We start from the raw sequence: 24874 nt of genomic DNA, 5'->3' as shown, positions 1-24874 counted from the left end.
AGCTGCACTGTTAAATCAGATCACTCTCTTCTTGTTCTGCTCACATATCCCAGCCAGATTAAGCTAAGGGCCATTATCTTGCCTATAGACAGTAAGTGCTGGGAAAATTTAATTTTAAATTAATCTAACCCTGAAGCGTAACTTGTTTTTCTCATCATCTTAGCTTACACCATTAGTGCAAAAATGGTATTTGTGGTCATTGAATGACGCACTAGGACTCAGTTTGAACACTGTTAGTTAGCTCAAAGATTTACTTTGAGAATGTCACAAGCTGACTAGATGCTTCAGAAAGATGCAGTTTCTTTATCATATATAGTCCTCATCTATACCATCTGTTCAGTTCTTCATAGCTACAGACACAGTTACCATAGTTAAGGTAGCATTTACAAACATTAATCAAATTATTTATTTGACAAATTGTTCCTAATCCTTAACAGAGGACATAATAGGTATCGAAAAGGTATGTTAGGATAACCGGTCAATTAATCTATGGTGCTAACAGTGCATCTGTTTATAGGGCAGAGGAGATAGGAAAAGTTAGCTCTGAAAACAAACCATCACCTAGCTAGCATGCAGTATGTTGTTCACTGCAAATCTAGCACATGCTGTTTACAGCTCTGAAATCACAGCAGGCAGGCAGCTGCCACTGCAGCCTTGCCCAGACCAGGGAGAGAAGTGGCCCATCAGTCCGTATCTGCACCACCACCACGTTCTGTGGTACTTTTTGGAAAAGCACACAAGCTTCACATCAGTGGAAATAACAGGGCTGTTTTTACAGTTGGTTTGCCTGGCAGGAAGAGGGGAATTTCCCCAATTCCAAACTTAGGATTTAAATTCCTTCTGATCACATAAAGAATGAATTCAGAAGCCTGAAATAAGTTATATGCAAATTTTTAGCCAACAAATAACCATGAAATGCAATTGTATAAATCAAGTCTTTGAGAAATTTTCTTCTTTGTTACTGCTCACCAAATTCAACTCAAACATATGATGTAGTATTTCTCCGTTTTTAGTAATTTCTGAAACAATTTATTAAAGCACACTAGGAATTCCTAAAAGATTTCAATCAACAACAGTGCAAGTTCCTCTATCACACAATGGGTATATAAGGACTTCAATTTGTTATTTATTTTTATCCCACTTACCAGTGTAAGCCTCAATTTGATTGGTCAGGCTTGGATGTTTGGAATCACGGCCTAACATCTCCAATCTATCTTATAAAATCTCATCAAATAACTTTTAGAAGAGAGAAGGGAAAACAGCATCATACCTGAGATTGTGCATTAATATTGGCTCCTTCCTTAACCAGAACTTTGACAACTTCAGCTTGTCCTGCTAAGGATGCAATGTGCAGGGCTGTATTCCCTTTCTGGTATAGGGAGGGAAAAAATGAAAGACATTACCATTCTTCAGGAATAATTTCAACCAGCAGTTCTTTATAACATTCATTTTTTTGAGTACAAATCTACCTGACAGTTCCAGGATGCTTGATAAACATCACAGGGGATAGAACTGGTAGTTGCAGCCATGAAGATTTCTTGAGTGGTTGTGTAACACTAACATCCTAACATAACTTTTGAGTGAAATTATGGAATGGGACTGGGGCATGGGACAAGCTTCTAGGCAAAATTTAGTAGGGGCTAACAGGTTTTTTCGTTCAGATCCAGAGATCATGTCCTGTAGAAGGTAGCTGAAATCTAGAAGTCCTAGAATTCAAGCTGTGAATCACATGTAAAATGAGATTTCCCAGTACAAGACACAAAAGGAAGATCTGACTGTTAAGTAGCAGAAGCCAGCCTTTTAAATGGAGAAGATAAATATTTTTTCCCTTCTCTAATTGGCATAAAATTAAAATGCATCTTTTTGAAAGGCGTTAACTTTAAGTAAAGGGATGCACTGCACGACAAAAATAATCTCTCACAAAACAGCAGCAGTGCAGTAGACCACTGCTTTTATAAGAGCTTTGTATTTTTCCAGGCCAGTCTCTCATCCTGGGAGCAATATTTAAATGGCTTTATTAAAGAATCAAGGTTCATAAAACCAGACCAAAACCCCAAAGTCCTATCTAGAACCTCGGGGTTCTACCAACAGCTTCACTAAGAGGTGACTTAAAGATGTTTTTGAAGAAGGGAACTTGGTTTTCCATCAATGATGGAAATCACAAGTTCAGCAAGAGGGTCTCTGAGCTGAGGACGGGTGTTAACCTTGATGGAGATCCTGCGCATCAGAAATCATAAAAAATAAGAGAGTGCCACAGGGACACAGTGGTGGTAACTAAAAGCAAAGGCTGAGGACAGCCAGCCAACCTAGACACTAGGAGGCAAACATTACATCGTTCAAGCCAACAAATCTGGCCCATCACAAGGAAATCAGCACCCATAGACAAACAACATACTGATTGAATGTTTTGGACGCATACCTGCGCCTGCCTGTGGAAAGGTTGAAGGCAAAACAACTTATCACACAGGTGTGTTTTCCATAGTGCTCTTGAGTGAAAAGTTTCTGAATATGATACAGTCAATTACCAATTTTCACAGATTTGAAAAAATCTACTATTTTGAGCTATATTCACTCTTTGTATAATGGCGACTTGTCATTAGAAATAATGAAAAATCTGGCATTGCTATAACCTTTTAATGCTTTCCCTGTAAACAGATTGTACAAAGAAAATAAATCTTCACTTACTACCGATAAGCTTCAGTAATGAACATAGACCCACAGGCCATAAGTGAAATAACATTTTAAATATCGGTGAGGTATTTATATTATTATCTTATTTTGTACTTTTTTTCTTTTTTCCTAAATTCCTCCCATGTATTTGACTTTTTATTTTTGTGAATAAACTTACAGACACACTTGAATTACCTTAGTGGCAGAATCCACAGCCGACCCTCTTTCCAATAATTCTTGTACCAGTCCCACATGGCCTTCTTTAGCTGCCAGGTGCAGAGCATTGAGTCCATTCTGTAAGCACAAGGACCATATCAATTACAAATATCAGTTCTGAAGATACACATTCCTACCTTACCCTAGTATAAGAAGAAGATTAGTAGCTGGAATACTATTACATCTCTTAGCTGACTGTCTACATAAGTCAGATACTTTGGACTTGGCTATTTAAGCCAAGGCACTGTGTGACAAACTTCTCCAATAACATTTTTCTCATAGCAACAAAGACATCAAAACAAATCATATTTTGCAAGTATCCATAAGAGATTCCTTCCTTTCTGTTTCACATTTCCCCACACTACTACCTTGGGTATCTCCACAGAGCCCATTATTACAAAATTTGAGTGCATATCTGCCTTCTCTGTACTGTAACTTTATCTAGCCCGACTGAGGTATTATCAACACAGAGAAAAAACAGGACTTAGACAAATTTACACAGGATGTGTCTATTCAGTCAGGATTATTCCAGGCTGATGTAGCTGTCCTGAACCCTGGACTCGCCTCCTCTCCTCTGGGATAACTAGTATCAAACAGAAAACCAAAAGCACAACTAGGACAAAATGGCTGTCGATTACACGTGGCTTGCAAATTATATTGATCCTTGACTTAGTACCTCTGCTGGTTTGTGATGAGCAAGTCTTCACTGAACTTTGAGGTTTTGTAACCTCATTCAAAAAGGAAAAGAAAATTAATGAAATAAGAGCTAGGATTTTCAAAAAAAGCAACCTAAGAAAGTTAGCATCTAAATCCTTTTCACATTAAGTAGGAATATGATACTTTATCTCTTAGAAATTCCAGCCATGGAAACTGTATCTCCCTCTTCCTAGTATCCCTATTCCACCCAAGGGAAAAATATAAAATGACAGTCTATTGTAGCTGAATTGCCAACCTATTTTTCACAATCCTACGGTAATTTTCACGGTACATCAGGCAGGTGACAGCAGCAGATACTGCCATTGCCCTCCAGCATTCTCCTGTTTTCCATATTGCAAGCATCATAAGCAATTCTCAGGTATTTGAGTAACTTGCAGCAAGTTTAGCACTGTGTAATTTTTATCACTTTACTTGTCTCTATGCAGTTCATACTCATTTAAATTGCAAAATAAACAAGCAGCTTTCTGGTCTTTTATTTGTCCATCCACAGAGGCAGTTCAAGCTTGTAATTCCCAGTAGGATTTTAAAGCACTTAGCACTTCACTGGAGGCATTTAATGGGAATGGGTCCAATGGCTGCAGACACAGCAACCCAAATGCATTTCTGAAGTAACTCCATTTAATTCTACATTCATGTAAGCTGCTCAGGCAGATTTTGTGGTCAAATTCAGAAGTGTAACTACCAGAAAAGCAGAGGAACTGAAGGAAGGCTACATTCACAAGCTGCCAAAAGAAGAAGAATACCCTTACGCAGCCTAGTAGTTAGGAAATGTTGATGAGAAATGTGGTTTCAAACCCCGTTGTGCGGGTAAGGCAGCAGCAAGCAGATCTTCCCTATTCCAGAGGAACACTCTTACTACCGAGCCGCAGAGCCCAAGGGTGGCAGTAATGCCGTGCCCTGGACCAAGGGTAGATTCTTAGCCAAAATTATGCGGTTAGGTTGACCATAATGATCAAGATGAGGAACGGTGCACATGTCAGTGATTTTTTTTGCAGGCTGAAACCATTTCATAAAGCTCTAATCTTCCTTGGTTTTTAATCTCAGCTGAGTATTAAATAACCATAATTACTACCTACAGCGGTTGAAAGCTTTGAAATAGTATTTTGTGGGGAAACACATAGTGTTCTTCTCATTGTTTGAAAACAAAGACCTGTTCTCATATCTAATCTCACAGATTCAGTCATCAACACTTTCTATGAGAGCATGAACAGTAACTTTGACTCCTTACAGTTGTATACAACTGATGTATTGCTGTGACATGTTATTAACCTCTTTCACGCTCTGCAAGCAGACTGAAGTCACCAAACAGCAGAGAACCAGCAATATTGCATAGCCCACACAAATTATGCGCGCACACATGCCTCTGAATACGAAAAGTTGAGGGCAAACATCTTTTTTAGTTTACCGTATGCCAAGTTATGGAGAAAGCAAGGCTCGTCTCAGTGCTGAATCAGCAGCATTCTCTTAAAATACCTGTATTCATACACCTAAGACACATATCTAATGATACCACATTAAGCAGCTGAAAGCTAATATTGTTGCATAGATTAGGTGAGTTTCTTTGAAACATATGGCTTTCTTTATTCATTAAAACTTCAGCAAAATGAATACATGAGGTCCAGTAAAAACGTTACAGAAAGAAACTATAGCCTAAATACAGTTCCTACTGTACACACTCAAATTCCCTAATTCCTTAAATAAAGTAAGCTGGGGCAAGCAGCAGCAGAAGCAAGCACTGCACTTTAAACGTTGAGGGCCAGCACGACTGAAGCCTTAAAGCGAGCTTTGTTCCTCCATAATCAAAACCAGTGCTGTAATTATTTCCCAACCCACATGGCTGATCCATGCTACTTATGATGACGGAAGCTCAGATTTAATCTATGCAACTCCTCCGTTCCTGTCAACTGGATTCTTGTATTTTAGAACAACAAAGGTTTCTGACACTTCCCTTTTTCTCTCCCAAGCCTACCAAAAAACTTTGGGGGGGTGCGGGGGGGGGGGAGATGAAATTAGTTGTCTGCTAAGCAAAACTCTACAGCATAGGGACTGCTCCTGCCCACAAAGCATACGTATACCGTTAACTACCTTTCTTTTAGAGGCTCATTTGTAATTCTAACTCTCATAGAAGAACATAATACTAAACCTCCCAAGCTTGGTTCTTCAAGTGTTTCACTGGAAAGCCTGATTTCCCTCAGTTCTTTCTCTCCTCTACCACTGAGCTAGCGGCATCAACGCTTTGTATCCTGTGGAGTGCTACAAACGCGCACGCATACCACTACTGCTCACAGCACTTACAGTGTCACCCTACATATTGTCACCTCACCAGAAGAGCCCACAGATTTCTTGTACATCACAGAAATCAGCAACCTTTTCTAAGCTAATCAAAAGTCAGTCACTTTTTTTCCCCATAAGACAGGCACTTAAGTCTCACTGATATTGTCTAAAAATCACCCAAGGAAGTCTGTGCTACTTCTGCCTTTGTATTCAGTTGCCTTATGGAGTGATCCTCACGGAATGGAACTTCGTCAGCTGCTGCCCGGTTCAGCATCGATCACGCTGCGCCATTTACTCCTTCTGGGACATCACCCAGATCGCTGCTACATCCAACAGCAATAATGGCTTATACTATTCCCGCCTAACGCTGTTATGCCAAAGCCAACTGACCCCACAGAAAGGCAACTTCTTGGCAGAGCTCAGGAGAGAGCACGGCATGGAAGCATGACCACCAAGGCAGGGCAAGGCCAGGATTGCTTCTTCTGTAGTGGTATTGACTTATTAAAAAGACAAAATGCAGCCGCAGCAGATGTCTAGCATTACTGCAGCTTCACCGACAAACTGCCTACCAAAGCTGCAATATGGGCACAGTGTGAGCTTTTACACCCTCCCTTCTAAGCTCAGCTGTGACAAGTATAGACAATAACCTAGTAGTCCTAGAAAGTTTTACTTACCTTCTGCTGGTGAGACTTAGTAAGAAGTATAAGGAACATAAAAATGTATAGATGGGGGAAAGAAAGTGTTTGAAGGAAGTGGGGAAAAATTCTTTATACAAGTGAACATTTGCTTGTGTTACTTCAGTATACAATGATCTTGGCACTAAAGAAAACAACCTTTGTTAATTATGATGATTCTTACTTCCCTAAAGTTTACTTTTGTTTGAAGGCATTCATTAAGCACTTAATATCTTTAAGAACATTAGGAAGGAGAAAGTATATTAACAAAATTAACGCTCTTTTTTCCTTCACACTAAGAGTCTGACCCCTTATAACTCCCATTGACTCTGACGGAAATTGGGATGCAACACTTTCCAGGAAGATTTGCCAACATTTGAGTTTCTGATTACTCTTGCCTTTGACACACAAGGTTAGAATGGCATTCAAGCCACTTAAAGAAAAAAAACCATGAAAGTCAACAAAAATAAAACAATACAAAAATCTATTTTTTTAAAGTTTTGACATTCTCTTGAATCATGAAATTTAATACACTTATATGAAGTCCCTTCCACTGATGCTGTGTTCACAGGCTTGTATACATACCAACAGGCCAACAGCAAAGCGTAAGTTACAAACACAATGAAAATTAAAAAGCTATTGTGACTAATTCTGCATGGTCGTGTTAACTCCTTTACATGTTTTGCCAGAGTTAAGAAGGCATCTGCACTGACCAGTAGAGACTGAGACTAAAAAGCAATATCATAGTCTTTGTTGAAGTCAAATACTTTTCTCCATCTCTTTAATAGATGTCAGTCTAAGGTTGCTGCAAACTCTCCTCTGAATAAATCTCTCAGGGAAGTAAAAAGTGCATGTGGTCAACCTCTTTTCAAGAAGGATTTGGGAAAGGGCACATTAGAGAGCTGGGCATGGCTGTCTCAAGTTCAATGGTGGACGGTTGAAAAAGGAAAATAATTTCAGATTATGAAAATTCTCCCTTTATGTTGCTTTATAGCCTATGGATTCATGAAAATGAATTAACCTACTGAGTGACATCAACATGTGATACTGTCGACCTCATTATGACTACAGTGCTACTTTAGTCTATAGTTAGCAGTATTGGGAGTATTAGCTGCTTTCCATTTGGACTGAGGAAGTAATTAATAGCTGGTGCTCTGTCTCGCTGTAACTGAAGCAATAAAGACACCGATCAAATTATAAAGAAGCCAACAAAACAAGAGCAAAAGCCAAACAGATCTAAGTTTTAAAGAGCCTGGGAGCTGGAGGCCGCCCCCAAACTACCTAATATTTCAATCCTTTTCTGTTCAAGGTGTCAGACTTCACCTACGTTCCTTGTGAATACAGAAGACTTCAACACAAATGCCAAAATCCATCAGTTCTTTCCTTTCAAGAAACTCTTACCACCATGAAAACTGACAAGCCTCCAAAGACAAGATGGGGAAACGTTACTTTATGTTGCCTTTTGGATTACCAATTCTGTTTCAAAACAGAGCAGACAGCTGATGAACCCTTAGACTTGTCAGATTTTGGGGTCTAACTTCTGTTAGAACTGGGGCTGCACAAATGCATACTGTAAAATTAAAGTTCATTTTGCTAGTCAACATTTTGCGCGTTGATTCAGAAGCAAGTTGTTTTCTCTTGATACATTAACTAGAAATAGCAACCATATCCTAAAATAACTACATTTGAAACATAAGGAAAATAGCTTTAAAGGAATCAGAGATTTCCAATGGCTATCAGGTTTTCATCCTATAAAATACCAGTAATCAGATTTTTTTTTAAGGGACTGTTTTTAAAACAGGGGAATTTTGTCCTCTGACATTTCTAACTCTCTCCAAAAATAAAGAAATTATTTATGATTTTCAGAATAGATGATGGCGATTGAACTCAGATTTAAGTGAGCAATTCCATAGTAATTTAACTTGCTATAAAGGTAGCATTCAACAAAGCATAATTAAGCAATAACTAATTATTAACTGCATAACTATATTAATAACTGTAACTAATCCCTGTATTCTGTGTAACCAGAAACATTAAGTTCCATCATATTTTTGAAACAGTTAAACTGGGGAAATACTTTGATTATCTATAAAGACAGATCTCTATGAAAACTTAGGATATGAGAAACAAACACTAAAACTGAAGAAAGCAAGCATCTTCTTGTCTCATCCCTGTGCAGGAAAGCTTACTCTTAACATTATGTACTGGTTTCTGAGATGGGATCTAGTCTAAAAATAGCATTATACTGACGAAAAAAAAATCCTGCATATAGAAGGCTTCACTTTTGAAAGAGCATTCAGATATATCACTCTTAAAACCAAAATACACCTCCAGTGTTTTGCACAGAGTGTGTTAGCTTTTCCCCTTAGACAGCTGGAACAGAACCACGTAGACACTCCATTCAAACCCCTTGGAGAAGGAGGAATAACTCTAAGGCTGCAGTAGCAGCTGCCATGGCTTATTCACCATTCCCTAACCTCTAGAAGAGGAGTTTGCTCCCACTCCTAATGTAATTTACAATACACCAGTGATGCTTAATCAATAGAAGCTGAGGGTCTTAGTTATCAACAAGCTTTGTGAGCAATTTTATAGGGCACCAGAATCAGAGTTTGCAAGAAGCTGAAGTGCCTGTTTGTGCTCAATGGATTGTGAACACTAAGAAATTGAGCTCACTAGTCCTGATGAGGTAGGATGCCCATCTCAGTTCATTCTTTGTACCTGGGAAATGTCTTCAGAGAAACAGATTAGCCAGTGCACAGACAGAAGTTTTTCCTGGCTACCAGGGCTGAGACAATCCAAAACAGAGATTAATTCTATTCATAGATCTGAAGGGGCTATTTTAGCATTTTTTTGTTTTGTACTGTTTGTCAAGAGCTCAAAACACTTCATACAGTCTAGAAAATTCCTGAGTTAACTCAACCCAGATGTCAGGTAAAATTACTTAATTAAATCATGTTAATATGGGATTTTTCTGTTCTGCACACTAGTCAACCACTTTTTTCTACCCTAATAAGTGCAGGTATAAGTCCAGCTTTGATCTTAACCACAGTGCAAATCCACAGACCCTGAAAGCTGGTGGTCATGCCATCTATCATCCAGGAATACTGTATCCATTTCAAGCCTCTAAGAAATTACACAGCTTCTATTCTGATGTTTGCATTCATCTGGCTCTGATTTCACCTGTACAGTGCAAAAGGAGCTCTGCCAGCCAGCTGCAAATGGGAAGTGCTTTCCACAGAAGATCAATCTGAAACAACCCTAGTCATATTCCTCTCATAGCAAGCAAGAAAATATGAACACTAGAAAAAAATTTGTAACGTTTCCAAGTAATTATCATATTAACTGTGCTCTGTCCTGGGGGTGATCCTTTTTGTTAATATTGGTGCTTATAAGCAAAACATAAAATTTGCTAGATCTATTTGAATATAAGAATTTGAGTCTAGATTTACGCTCCCTTAACTGGGGAACTTGAAGTTTGCCAGGTTGTGTCCCACATAACTCAGCGAGTGTTTTTCTCGACAGTAGGTCTTTCAATAGAAACCTTCTTCTAGACAGTAAAACAAGATTCTTTCTATATGTTTTCAATAAGCAGCACATGGAAAGCCCCAGTTCTTAGCCTGCTCACCATTCAATTCCTTGGCACAGGCAACAGAACTGCTCTCGCTTTTATGTCCTAACTTCCGTTTGACACATGCCTACTTTAATCATCTGCAGCTTTTCTTCAGCAGGGAAGGTAATGTCTCAAAATATTTTACATTATTTCATTTCTTATTCTTCCATCTACTCTTTTTTCAAAAATAAATAGTGGCTACAATTGTGGGTTTTATAATTAGTTTTGACACTTATCCAGCCTGAATGTCAGCATATAAATATCAGAAAAGGAGCAAGGAATTTTATGGAGGCTTTCTTGGTGATATAGATAACGTTTGGATAGTATAAAGCTCCAGTTCAGGTAAACAGCCTTCTTCAGACTAGCACTTAGCTGCATCCTTAAATTAAATTAACTAGGACTTAAACATAGTTTTGAAATTGAACATCTAGCTAATTTTCCACAGTATTAAGGACTTGGAGATCTTGAGAATACCAAGAAACTTTGAAAATCTATCCCTCACACCCCAGGTTCCTATGCCAGGGCAGTCTCTCTGTGCACCTGTGCCCGAGCCCCCAGGCAACGCGACACAGCACAGTTTACGTGCCGTCCGCGCTAGGTCTCCCTACAGCAGCCTGGGCACCTCACACCACGCACCACCTCCTGTCTGCAGTCTTCTCCTGGTCCCATGTGGTGCACCATATCCCAAAGACACAGCGTGCATGTGTTTGTTTTCTCTGGGTGAAAGTTCCTGAAATAACGTGAATTTTGTACCACAGGCTATAAAAGAAGAGGGATTTTTTTAAATTTTTTTTTAGCACAACGCCACGAGTAAGTTGTGCACAATGTGGCTCACGGCCTGAGACAAGGCTTACAGGATCCACCTTTGCTCAGATATACTGGGGCACTATGAGGAGCCGCAGCACGCCCAGCACAGGCTTTCCCTGCTGCATGAGGAGAGTGGTCCCTGCACTACTCCTAGGTCTCATCTCAGAGAAAACCAGCTGCTGTATGTCAGAAGGAGCCTGAGAGCCAACTAATACACGTACAGCGGGGATGACTAGGGAACCAGGACTCAGGGGTGAAACTGGGGAGGCAGGTCATGAGTGAGCATAGGCACACTCATTATGTTCCCAAATGTAGCCAAAGCACAGGAGTTTTTCTTATAATTGTGATGTGCAGGGATATGGAAGTATAACCAGGGATGCTACACCAACACCACCTTTCATTAATAGTTGTTATTCACAGAACCCCTGCCCAAGACAGATAGCACAGTCGATGTATGTTGGGGCAGCACGTTCACAGTCTTCTCCTCTGCTCCCAACCTTTCCCTGAATAACTGCATCTTTTTACCAGGAACTCCTCCTCTTCCACTGTTAGAGTCAAACAGAACAAACTGTGCTGCCAACAAGTTGAACCTGACGCTGTAGGCTGTGAAGGTGAATAGTCTCTGAAATGTCTATTTAGACAGTGCACTGAAATTTTAGCCCATCTCATGATGCATGAGTTACAAAACAGAGCTAAAGTGACACTTCTATTGAATGATTTACTGATTTTAATGTTGTTTAAAAACAACCTTTAAGTGATTTTACTTTCAGAATTCATAGCCACTGTTCAGTTAGTGGTCATTTTGATTAAATCTGGCTAAGAGTTAGGGGAAAACTGGACACCATACAGCCTGAGCTTTCAAGTCTGCCTTCAAAGAAACACCATTGATTTCACTAGAATGTCAAGACTTTTTTCAGGACTGATGCAGACACTTACTTGCGTATTTATTTTAAGTCACAGTTACAGTCCTGTTAAAATTGATGGTACTAGTCACCTAAATAAGCTTTGCAAATGTAGGTCCCTAGACTATGAAGCAAGAGTAATCGGATTTATATGACAGACTTACAAAAGAGCCAAACTAAAACATTCTATCACATTACAGTCATATCAATAGTGAAACTTTAACAGTGTATTTTTACAGCAGTAATAACTTTCCTGAAAGGGAAGGTAATATTTTAAGCAGAAAATTTAAGTGCCTTTTTATAAAAATACATAAAACAATTCATGTTATTGTTAAGATCAACCAATGATAAAAACATATTTAAGCTTACACTTTCCTGAAACAAGGTAAAAAAATCTGGCTACTCTCTAACCATCTGAGGGTAATCAGAATTGCATTGCTAATGCAAGTGAGCTACAAGATTTTAATCTGCTTGGACACAAGTTAGCTAGTCAGCTAAAAATAACTACCCACTGAGTGTTTACTTACCAGCTGAGATCTCACAAAAATAGCAAGGGAAACCTCAGACTTCCGCACCTCAGGTCACAGGGGATCAGGTGCTTCACATGGGCTGGCTAAGGAAAATCAACTGGCTGACCATAATGCTTTCAGGGTGATAAAGTAGTACATAATATTTCTATAATGCCCACACTGCCCAGTGCTCTTTCTACTATGTGAGTGCACATTTTGAATTGGATTTAATCTTGCTCTTGGTGGAACAATTACCCCTACAGTTCCAGCAACTGCTCCTAAGGGAGGAGACTGGCACTGTGGAGTGCTAAACCTCCTCCCACTTCCTTTGAACTTCAAAATGAAGAAGTGTTTTAGAACCCACTGAAGACATATGAGATCATGCACTAACTACTATACAGCTGCGAAAAATGCTTTCTAAAATTTTATGAAGGCCCAGATAGGATTTGGGCATTTACGCAAACAACAGACCAAGAAAGTCTCCATTAGAACTGAACCACTGAAGTCAAAGACGCACCAGAAATGTAAAAAAGACAGTTAAAACAGTACAAAGCTCTTTCTTATAATAATAGGTTTAGGGTATACCACAAGTAAGCCAAGGGAAGATGATGTATTGTTTTGAGTTTGCGTGGCAGGCTTCTTGTGTAGCGGGGCAGGGGCGCAGGGCCGGCTCCTCTCAGAAGCTGCTAGAAGCTTCCCCGGCTCCGAGCCGGACCCGCCACTGGCCAAGGCCGAGCCCATCAGCGACGGCGGTAGCACCTCTGGGAGAACGGATTTAAGAGGGGAAACCTGCAGTGAGTGGTGGGATCGGAATGTGAGAGGAACCCCTCTGCAGATACCGAGGTCAGTGGAGAAGAAGTAGGAGGAGGGGGTGCCCCACAGGCTGTGGTGAGACAGCAGGCTGTCCCCTCCCAACCCCCGGAGGGGAGCAGGGGAGCAGATGCCCACCTGCAGCCCAGGGAAAGAGGAGCCCACGCCAGAGCAGAGGAATGCCCCCCAAGATGGCCGGGACTCCATGGGCAAGCCGGCGCTGGAGCAGAGTGTGACTGAAGCTCGGCCCGCGGAAAGGCCCCACGCCAGGGAACTTTGTGAGGAACTGCAGCCTGCGGAAAGGACTCGCGTTGGAGAAGTTCGTGGGGAACTGCCTCCCGTGGGAGGGACCCCACGGTGGAGCAGGGGACGACTGCGGAGTCCTCCTCCCCCTGAGGAGGAAGGAGCGGCAGAGGCAGCGTGTGAGGAACCGACCCCAGCCCCAGCCCCTGTGCCGTCGGGGGGAGGAGGGGGGGAGAACCAGGAGTGGGGCTGAGGTGGGAAGGAGGGAGGGATGGGGGGAAGGTGTTCTAAGGTTGGGTTTTACTTACTAATATCCTTGTTTTGGTTTGATTGGTAGTAGTAAATTAAATTGATTTTGTTTCTTCCCCAAGTTGAGCCTGTCTTTTGCCTGTGACTGTAAGTGGTGAGTGATCCCTCCCAGTCCTTGTCTCGACCCACGAGCGTTTCTTTGTATTTTCTCCTCATCCCACCAGGACAGGGGCAGGGGGGTGGAGTGAGCGAGCAGCTTCCTGATGATTTGTTACCGGCTGGGCTTAAACCGCGACATGTACGAATACTACCTTTAGAAAACTCACAACTCTTTCTGCCCCTTCAAAGTAATCCCTTTACAGGTTTCTGAAGCAACTTACTAATAATTTTCATACAAGTGGCCTCCAGATATCAAAAAAGAAAAACAAAAGGTTCATTTCTTCACCAAGGTTTCAGAGATATAGTAATTGCAAATCAAATTCCAAAGACTGGGGAATCTGCCATCAGCACTGCTGGCAGGGTACTATTCCAGAGCATGCTCCCCAACGACTTTGTTAAAATTCTTTCAGAAAAATGAAGGCTTACAGTATCAGGGGGGATTATTGCTCTTGCCACCAAATCAAACCCATGCTTTTGTAGCATTTCTTTGCTACCAAAGAAATCAACAGCTTCTAAAGCCCACGTTCGTATCAGAGCAGGAAAACAACTCAAGCTTTCAGTCTGATGATTGACTTGGAAAATGTGTACCTTTCACCTTAGTTGTTCAAAAAAACCTAGAAGTGCTGTTTCAACAGCCTTTTTCCTTCTAGCTGCCCTGGAGAGCAATTTATTAGCTGTCACAGCTTAATGGAGTCACAACATAATTTCCTTACTAATTCCAAAGATAAATACAGCTTTATTTCCTAAATATTTTACTTATTTATCATAGGTATGTCCACGGCAACTAGCAGCTCAGCTTATGGACACAATTTACATTAGGAGCCACAACTGTGTCTCAGGACACGGTAATGAAAACCTCGATTATTTCTGATCTTAATCTGAAGAGCAATCAGAAGACATAAGACAATATGGGTGTTTTCGCTATACAAAATCTAAAATAATATTTTTTACTTCAATTTTTTCCGCTATCCAGTACCAGTATATTCCATCCCTACACACTTCCCAAAGGACAGAGCAGGTCTAAATGTCTTATACCTGAAACGTACTCTGCCAGAAAGGGTATATTTTTTATTATATCAAATATAAATGTAATGTGAATGATGGGGGGACATTAGATTCACAATGGAATTATCTTTCTTCTCTTCAGTAAAGCACATACTTTCCGTCCTTTTTCTGTCTTTAGGTTATTTAGTGATACTTGGATGATACTTTTCACCACAAAATAGAAAAAACATTGAAAAACCTGATTTTAATAGATTATTGTGTACAAGCAAATAATATTTTAGTTCTAAAATTTGCTTGCTAAAATATTAACTGAATGATCTGAATAAAAAGGATTAATAAAATCCACAGATAACGTGCAAATTTACCTCTTCATTTTGCTAGCATTTGCTCTCTTTATTATGACTTATTCAATTGCTATCCCATTCCCCCAGCATTCACATTAATTTAATGAGCAAGCCAAGCAATAACAGGCCCTGAAAAGTAAGCATAAAACTGAAAACACAGGCCATATTTCTTTATTTTGGAGAAACATGTATCAACATATTGGAAATAGGACCAGGATAATTTATTTAAGAATAGTAAAAAGTTTTTTACAAATTTAGATCTGTTACTTCTTTTTTTAAGTTATTGCTATTACTATCATATGAATTAGAGTGTCTCCTGGAAGAGAACGCTTGCTCTAGATGTGATAGAAACCCAAGACTCTAAAAATGTCCCTGTGCTACAGGGCTTAAACATAACACACTGAATATGAAAAAAATGACGTTTACAAGAAACTTCTTCAGGTGACTGAAAAATGTTTTGCAACTCCATTTTGAAATCCACTCAAACAGTACTACATTTATCTTTGCAAACTGTTGCCTGGAAAACATGGTTAGTCTCCATCAGCTTGACTTCTCTTATTCATTCAAGCACACCTCACTTCAAAACTTCCAAGCAATGTCTTCACATATAAGCTAGGGATACCATTTTTCATACACAGCTTTCAACTTCTTCCTTGGCTCTGCCAAGGATGCCAGCTCACACTGTCCTTTGGACAAACATTTGCAACAGGAAATTTGGAACTTTCTTTTAAACCCCTACACCTGTGAAGATGCCAGAAAAGAGGTCTTTGAAATAGCTTTAAAAATAAATAATCCCAAACCCTGACAGCTGGCATGCTGTAGAATTTATTAATCACAGTCATCTCACTGCCATCCTCTGCTCATCTGTCAATTTGTTGTAATACCTATTGCTCCTCAACTCCTATTTGCAATGCAAGTTCTCTAGAGAAAGGCATATCTTTCATTAAAATTAAGAATACCCGTTACATGGGCATGCCTCATTACAATTAATAAATGGATACAGTATATAAACAGCAATAACTAACAGAGAAAAAAATATGAGTGTTGGCATAGTCCCACTTCTCCAGACAAATAAAAGAATGAGAGACTTTCCGTATGGGAAAGAAAACTGGCTAACGGGTGGGCCTCAGCTTTCCAAGTCTCCTGTTCAGACAGAGAGTTCAATCTCACTCTCTCACAGCAAAACAAAACCAAGCAGACCGGGAGTGGGGTGGGTTTTGCTGAACACAGATGCCTCTGGCCATCTACACTGTAGCTTTCTACAAAGAAAGCAACCAGAATTACTGAGAACCTTCAACTTGATATCCAGGCATATTTTATCATAGTATTTACCTGTATCCAAAGAATACTACCTAATAACTTCCTGAATTAGAACTTTTTTTTTTTTTTAATAACTTGAGTATTTTGAAGAATGCAACTATATTTAGTATCACGGTTTCCATTGGAATGGAACTTCACAATAGCAGGTCCATTAGCGTTAGACTATCAAAGCATACCTTAAGTTTTGATCATAGGTACTTCACTAACATATATCCATACCTGCAGGACACTGGCAAGAAAGAGGTGCCCAAAAAGGCTTACAGAAAGCTTTACTAAAAGCAACACAATTTTACAAACATTATCAGCCTACTGTAGAAAGATACCACTGAAGAACAAGACTGAAAACATAGCTTGCAGTGAATCAAAACATCTGCATGAAGTAACCTTGCCTGAAAAAAATAGGTTTGGGGGGGGGGGGGGGTGGGGGTGCAACTTATTCTTGCAAACTTCTGTCCTTCAAATATCTTACCTGATTACATGTGTTAATGTCTATTCCACTTTTCAGGTATTCCACTACTTTGTCCAGATTGCCAGCTCTGGCAGCTCGGAGAAAGCTTGCATTGCTGTCAGACTGTAAAAAGATAAGAAGAAAAAAAATTCTCTAGTTAGCTCCCACTTAAAAGAGAGTACAACTTCAGCATCAGTGAAAGGTTTCCACATTTTATGCTGCAGGAGAATAAAACTGTGAAGAAAACTGACTTTGCATGATATCTGCATTAATTAGCATATACATACTTGGAGAAGGCAATACTGGCACAAAAGAACTGCAGACCTGTCAGAGTGAGCAAACTAGCGCAATAATTGCTGAAGTTCAAAATTAAGCATGAACCAAAGAAAAAAAACAGAAATCATTGTAACTGATATTAGCAACAACAAAAAAATTAATGCATCAACTTGCTAGTCATAGTTTTCTGGGTTTTTTTTATACATATATATATATATATGCGCTCAAAACTCTGGAAAATAATTGACCAATCCTGTTCTTGGCTATGCTACTTAAGAAAACATACATTGCTGTTGGATTTGTACTTGGCATAAAAAGTTACATGACTACAGTGCCTATTCATGTACACACACTGGCGTAACACAGAGGTATACACTGGCGAAAAAACAATATCCAAAAGCAAAAAAGTCCAATGGATATATTTTATCACCTGTGACACAGAATTGGGGCATGCTAAAGAAAAAAAAAAAAAAGAAAAAAAAAAAAGGGCCCACAAAACCAGGCAGCGCTGCAAGTGTAGCTAACCATAGAACAAAGCGGATGAAGTACTCAAGCCTGAGTATCTAAATCCAGGATAATGTTGTAAACACGCTCACTCCTAAACTGCCTGCATTCATACGATCGCATTTAAAGCCCCATTAGCATTTATAGGTTAAAAAAAACCAAACCTCATGTTTTCATTTTCCAGTTAGATTGTGGGATGTACTGTTAAGCAAGGGAGCATGAAATGTGTCAGCCCTCTTGCCTTTATCTACAGCTATGACATGAAATTACATTGGCTATTTGAAACCAGCACATACTTTGATGTTCCCCCACACGTGAACCTACTCACAGGTAAATTGGCTACTAATGCAACTGCAGATACCAAGAGGAAAAAACCAAAGTCGTGCAACAGAAGTAATGATTAAACAGAATAAGCATTTGGGAACGCACACAGAGACAGTAACAATTTTCATACTTAAAAGAAATAAATAGAGTAGGAGTGAGTTTCAAAAAGCAGATAAATAACTGTAAAAGCCTGTTTTGTGGGGATATGATTAGAGAGGTACTGGAGAGCATGCACGCTATTGGACTAGTACTTGGTGTTCCACTGAAACACCTCGAATGGAGTATGTTTCTCATTTAATTGCACCTCCCTGTCAGAAACACCAGGTGAAAGCCATTCTTTCACATCACAAGAATATCCTAAAAGCCTCCCACTTTCAGCTTATTAATACTGATCAACAAAGCAATTTATTTCAGTCACCCAATCCATTTCAATGCATTTATTTCCATCACCCTACTTAACATACTGTACTAATTCACTTCACAATCCCCGATTCCAACCTATTTTAATCTGCAACAGATGGATGTCATCAAAATGATTCTTCTTACAACTGCGCTACATGCCAAGACAAAAATATTTCCTTTTAAATTCCTTTCAGCAAACTTCAGCACATTTTCCACATCTTTTACTGTTAAGAAAACAGACTATCTTTCCAAACACGCAGCAGGATGAAGGGGAAGGTAGCGCAGGAATTCACGTTGACAGAACCCTTTTATAGCTTTAGGCTTCAGTCAGGCAAGCATTTGGATGAGGCTTGACACAGGAGCAGATTCTGACAGGTACTTGAAAGAGATCCCTTTTAAGATCGAAGGATAGCTATTAGCACTGCACCGACTCCCGTGATGTGTATATGCGCGTGAAGACACAAAATTGGATTTTAATGTTTAAATGCCCTTGAAAAATCAACTGTCTTGGTAAAAACATCAACGAAGAACAAATATTTGAGCACATGAGGAGTAAATCTGGACACTCCTGATATTAATGGGAAAAGCATCTTTGCCCTCAATAGGACACACATTTTACCTTCTTTTTCCCCATTTTTTTTTTTTTCATGGTTTACTACTTCTACAATAATTTACCATGGCAAAACAGCAATCATCTGTTTTTATACTTTTAAAAGCTTAAGGGAGAACGACACAACAAACAAACATCTACAACTTCTGTTTTATTAGGAATGAATCAATAATCACTTGCTTTTCTTTCACGCAGAGTAACATGAAAGGCTAAAAATGTTGAAGTCTCTCCATTATTGCTGGAAGCTCAGATTGTAGCTAAGACCATATGACTATATTCCATTTGTTTCTGGCTAAGAAGACGCAAGCAGCGCTTTCCAAATAGATTCTCACTTCCTTGATTCATACTTTTGTTATCTCAAAATTAAATTCCTGCAATGCACATCACTTCAAGACACATTACGTACACCTGAATATCGATCACAATGTGGAATATGAACTTCTTGTCTACATGAGGAGTTATTATGAATTAACTCTTCATAATTAACTCCCTGTACAGGCACTTTTATTCCAGAAGCATCTCTTGTTGTGTATGTTCTCACTCTGAAGTAACAGTGCCTGACTGTGAACAGAAGAGGGACAAAACTGCTAAAATCCCCGTGAAACACAATGAGATCTTGATATTTCATTTAGGTGCCTTTGAAAATCCTAGTGTACATGATCTTTGTTTTTTTATGAATTTTCTCACTGTAACATCTATTGATCTCAGATGAATATGATTGTACCCATCTCTTCACAGTCTGGCCTCCCCTATTTCAGAATAGTTTCTCACAGACTTGCATGATGTTCTCTTTTATATCAAAACTTGAACACACAAATTGAAGACATGACGCACCAATTCAGTTGCTTCATATACAAATTCACGTACTAGTGAGCACTTCCATGAAATACTCAAAAGATTCAGCACTGTGTTTCAAAGCTTAGAAGTCCTAGAAGTTAGGAGTACTCAGATCTGTTATTTTCTTTCCTGGTCTGTCAACTCCAATTTTTCGGTAGGTCATCAGTAGTTTGTCCTTTCCCCCATTCTTTTAAGGCCTTTAAAAAGCATTTTTGTCAGTACTGCTGTCTCAGCAATTTACTCACTTTAGCACATTACGAATTCAAATCTGTTCTGACAAAATTGTCTCAGTAGTCAACAGCAGCAGTTTTCTGTAGTCTTACCATGCTAGGAAACTGTGATTTTTGATCTGTGGGCTCTTCCAATTGATTCAGTAATTTCATGACATACTTTGTTTCCTCACATGTAGATTTTTAGTTGAATTCGTGATGAATTTCAGTGGCACAGAAGCTGGCATATTGGTCTTTACCAGTTTTTTGACTGGTGAAGACAAAGTGTCAACAAACCATTATTTGAAGATACTTTCTTTACAAGAAAGAAGATAAAAACATGGACCCAGAGTCCTTCGCACTTTATGATACTTATCACATCATCTCTTCCTATGTGCACACACCCCTGAGATTTTTTTTTAGGAGTTTTACACAAGTATGCAGACCATACTCAAAAGCAAGCACTCTACCAGTAAGGAAAAGAAAGGCTTACAAGAGAAAAGTACACCTTAGGCAGCTACCAGCAACCATGTGAACATGAGAACAAGAGGCTCGCAATGTGGGAAACTCCAATGTTGACATGTTAATTTGCAAAGTCTCAGCTGGCATCTCTACATGCCACCCACACTTCAGGGCAGTCGGAATTAAGGATCACTTTGTTTACATGTGGCCACTATGGCTGGGCAATCTACTCAATATGTTATTAACATGCTGTTAGAATAAAGTATGAAGGATTGGAGAATACTTAGATGGTATTTTTTTAGTATGGGACAAACTCACAGTCTGTGGACTTAACAAGCTTTTTCTAATGTACTACTCCGAGACATCCAAAGTGCTCTATGAAAAATGCACCACTTACAGTAGTTAACATTTGACAGCTCCACAGCGAATTTTTCTTTTCACTACAATCATGACTGGATCTGGACTATTTATTTGCAGTTCTACAGATGTCAAGTATTGACCAAAGAGAAGGACAACAGTCACTGTGTAAAAAAAAAAAAAAAAAACCAAACAAAAAAACCCCCCACAAACTCAATACAACTTCCAATACATATGCAGTAACAAAATACTACAAGTCTTTGATACCTACTTTTTTAAAAAACTCTGTTTGTAATGCAGTTCTAATACATGCTATAGATTTGTGAGGAATATTTAGTGTTATTGAACATTATAAAAAAAAAAATCATATCTTTTAACTTAACTTTTCTTCTTTAACTTTTGACTGAGGATAAATAATTTCAGCCTGAAATGAGACTTTACAGAGTACTATAAACAAAAAAACTACAAAGTGAAAAAAATCACTATAACCTTAAGCACACTCACAGCAGAATGCAAACGTGTTCTCTATAAGTAGCTAGTTGTCAGATATTGCATAAGAAAACATAAGAAATGATGGAGTGAATATATGGGTTTTTTTTTAAAAATGACTGAGAGGCTGTGGATTCAACTTCTGTCTTACTAATTGCAATGCCAGAATTTTGCCTGATTTTGAAACATATAGCTCAGGGAATCTCAGTAATTAAATCATATATGGAAATCAGTATTTTATTCAAATAGTCAGAAACCTTCCCTTCTGGTTCCTCTGTCCTCGCTCTGGTTGCCTTTCCTGTCTCATAGCATACCACATCACTTAGCGCACATGGCACGCGCCTGTTGCTCAAAGGCATTTTATAGCCACATTTTATATATGTGCAAAAATAAATTGTGAAATCATATACTGTACCAAACTCATAGGAATTTCTCCACATATTCAAATTTGCTGGTGAAAACCAGCTTCATGCTTAAGAAGGAAAGAGTGGAGGAGTAGGAGGCTTCAGTTTTCAAAAGACAGCTTTCATATTAACGTTATCCAAACCATCCAAATACTTGTTTGAAATCAAATCTATAGTAAAATTATTCCTGCAGGTTGGCTTTGGGTTTTTTCCCCCTGCAAATAAGGTGAATGACTTCAGCCTGTCCATAATCACAAATATCTCTGTGGGAGAATGGAGTCTAGCAACAAGGCCTACTGAACAACTCTCATCTGTTAAATACAGCTTATTAATTGAATGACAGCAAAAACAGAACTCAAAAATTATATATAATAACCAAATAGTATTTTTACACCTTAATTTAACATTTTTGGTTTGTATGTATAGTGAAGTGTGTCTCTGAATACTAATAAACCTTTTAGACTTACCTTTCAAGCATTGACTCTGGGACATACTGCTTTGATTTTATAGAGGAAATTTATTTAGCTATAACTTTTGAAGAGGCTGGCCCTGAGCAAAACCTGCTATTAACTTGTATGCTTTATATAAATCAAGAAACTCAAATCATTAGCAGTTATAAAAACCCTCATGTTAAATTGAATCCTGTATTACTACTGCACATAAAATCAGCATTAAGACAGAAATTGTCAATATGGCAGTATTCAGGGTTATCTGACAGTGTTAATGCCATTTACAAACTTCAGAGTTGTGAGACAGTGTTTGTCCAACAGCCGTTTCTATTATTAGTAAAATCCCAATGGCTTGTTACCTCTTCTTCTTCATTAAAAAGCTCTTAATTGACTGATAGCTCATCATGTTAATATATTCAGGTAATGCCTAGAGTTCAGAATTCAGCTCACCACAGAAGGAAAGTTGCATAATCTAAACTCAAGTTTTTGTAGCTTCTTGATGTTATTCAGTACTTAAAGGATGCGGGGGCGGGGGGCAGAAGTGACAGATATGTAAACACATTCCATTAATTTTTTATTATGCCATACTTGCTAGAAAGTCAATTTATGCTCCCACCCTTAAGACAACCACTAAATTTTGTCCCAATTGGCTTGGTTATTCTCTGATTTCAGAAACCATCTGTTCAAACCAGCCAACGTTTAATTGGGTGCAACTCTAAAAGTGGCACAGATGAGGTGTTACCATTACTCAACTCATTTATCACATAGGTATTTTTGCCAGTATGGTAGCTTTTTCCATACTAGCATTCAAATGTAAAAGATGGGACTTCAAAAGGAACGCTTTTTCATTGCAGAACAGTTTCTGTAAAACTTGCCAGCTAGTTTTGCAGCAGCTCACATTTTATCTTTTGTACACTGAATTAATTTTTTATTGAGGGCAAAGGGCTGCTGAACTCCAAAAGGCATCACAACAGAACAATGGTGATATTGTGGACTGCAAGCCTAAGATGCAGCTATGACTGCAAGAAGGCAAAGGAATTTTTTTTTTTTTTTTTTTTTTTTTTTTTTTTTTTTAATTGAACTACCACAGCAGAGTCTTCAGCCTGAAGTTCTGATATGCATGCCACAAGGCGAGCTAAATCTTGGACATGCAATGGCACAGGCTTAGTAATCTAACACTGGTAGATGAGTTAAATGAGATGACAACAGCTATAATGGAAACATATTTTCCCAGACTTTATTGAAATAATGTTCATCTTCTGAAAGAAAAGAAATACAACAATGCTTTACTTTCAAAGCCACTTCCTTTGCTTATAAAAATGTATGTTTCCCTCCTGTTAATTTACTGGAAGACATGAAGGAAGATAGAGTAAATCACAGATCTTAAAGAAATTTCAGTATCCAAATTCCTGGATGAACAACATGCCCAATTTTCTTATTTCAAAAAAGTATTTTTATCACACAGCTTTTCTCATTCAAGCTCGTATAGGCATTTCAGATCTAATTCATTCTGCTATGTACCTTTGGTTGTGTAGAATTTGTTAATAAACAGTTGAACTGAAAAGCCCACAATTCTAAAACAGCACTCTTAACTAAACATCTCTTCCTCATAATCTAAAGCATCTTCTCATCCAGGAACAAGACACAACTCACCTTACAATAAATTAACCTTTTTTTTAAGCAATGAGAAGCTGAATCACAAAAACTGTGAAGTGTAAAGAGGAAGACAAGCTTTCAGAGACAGAGATCCCTAGCAAGTTAGAAATTCTCTACCAAGATGTAGCTAATAGCATCTAGCAATTAATTGTTTTAATCTCAGGGGTCTATCTCTCTAGGTCGATGATGATGGTTATAAATCAAAAAAAATAAAAATATTCTTTTAAGTAGATATTATGCACCTGAATAATTTAAGGCACTTTAAGTATTTAGGCCAATTAATCATAGAATGTCACGAAGGAGACAGAGAAGTCGGCACCACTTTTACTGGCACGGAGCTAGAACTGCGGCTGGAGTTGCCCTCACCATTATGCTGCATACAGTATGGACACGGGCCCAAACTTTGGCATAAAGACTATTGCTATTTACAGATAAAGTATTGTGTAATAACAAGACGGTGAAATAGCTACAAGAAAAGAAAAAGCTTTTGTGATATACACTGCATATGACCCAGGATTAAAACATTCAGTGATTTCAAATCAAAACTAGCTTGTGCATATTTAAACACAGAAAATGATTGCCTGACACAGAAACCTGTGATGGAGTCGACCGGATTCAGAAGTGACCCCTTCAGTATGTCCTGTGTTCCTCAGAATTAATATTCTCTCATGAGATCTACTAAGGAATGTGTAGGAGCCAAAATTATACAGTGCCAAAGTAGGTGGGAAGACTAATGTTGTTTGTGTTTACTATACATACTGGTAAAAGCTTTCTTATGTCAGACAAAGAAGCTGCAACCCAAAGGAGACAGAGTGTGCAACAACATTCAAGACTTGAGTGTCCTTGAGAAATTAATTTCATTGCTATAACTGGAGATGGAAAGAGCCATTGCAAAAAAGAAGCTAAGAAAATAAAAGTAGGTTGAGGAACACATTGAT

At 38.8% G+C, this 24874-nt stretch overlaps 1 protein-coding gene across 1 annotated transcript in view; it reads right to left on the bottom strand.

The window, feature by feature from the left end:
- The window catches only part of ANK2 (ankyrin 2, neuronal), a 321961-nt gene that overhangs the window by 140026 nt on the left and 157061 nt on the right, over positions 1–24874 (bottom strand). Inside the window, exons 2-4 of the mRNA XM_010575540.1 lie at positions 16979–17080; positions 2866–2964; positions 1271–1369 (exon numbers count right to left, since the gene is read on the bottom strand). Of these exons, the coding sequence (XP_010573842.1) occupies positions 1271–1369; positions 2866–2964; positions 16979–17080 (300 nt within the window). The remainder of the gene's footprint in view (positions 1–1270; positions 1370–2865; positions 2965–16978; positions 17081–24874) is intronic.

Source organism: Haliaeetus leucocephalus, unplaced genomic scaffold, assembly GCF_000737465.1.
Source record: "Haliaeetus leucocephalus isolate CR32 unplaced genomic scaffold, Haliaeetus_leucocephalus-4.0 Scaffold484, whole genome shotgun sequence".
Classification (NCBI taxonomy): domain Eukaryota; kingdom Metazoa; phylum Chordata; class Aves; order Accipitriformes; family Accipitridae; genus Haliaeetus; species Haliaeetus leucocephalus.
Note: the sequence above shows the minus strand (reverse complement) of the source record. Positions and strands in the feature narration are given on the sequence as shown.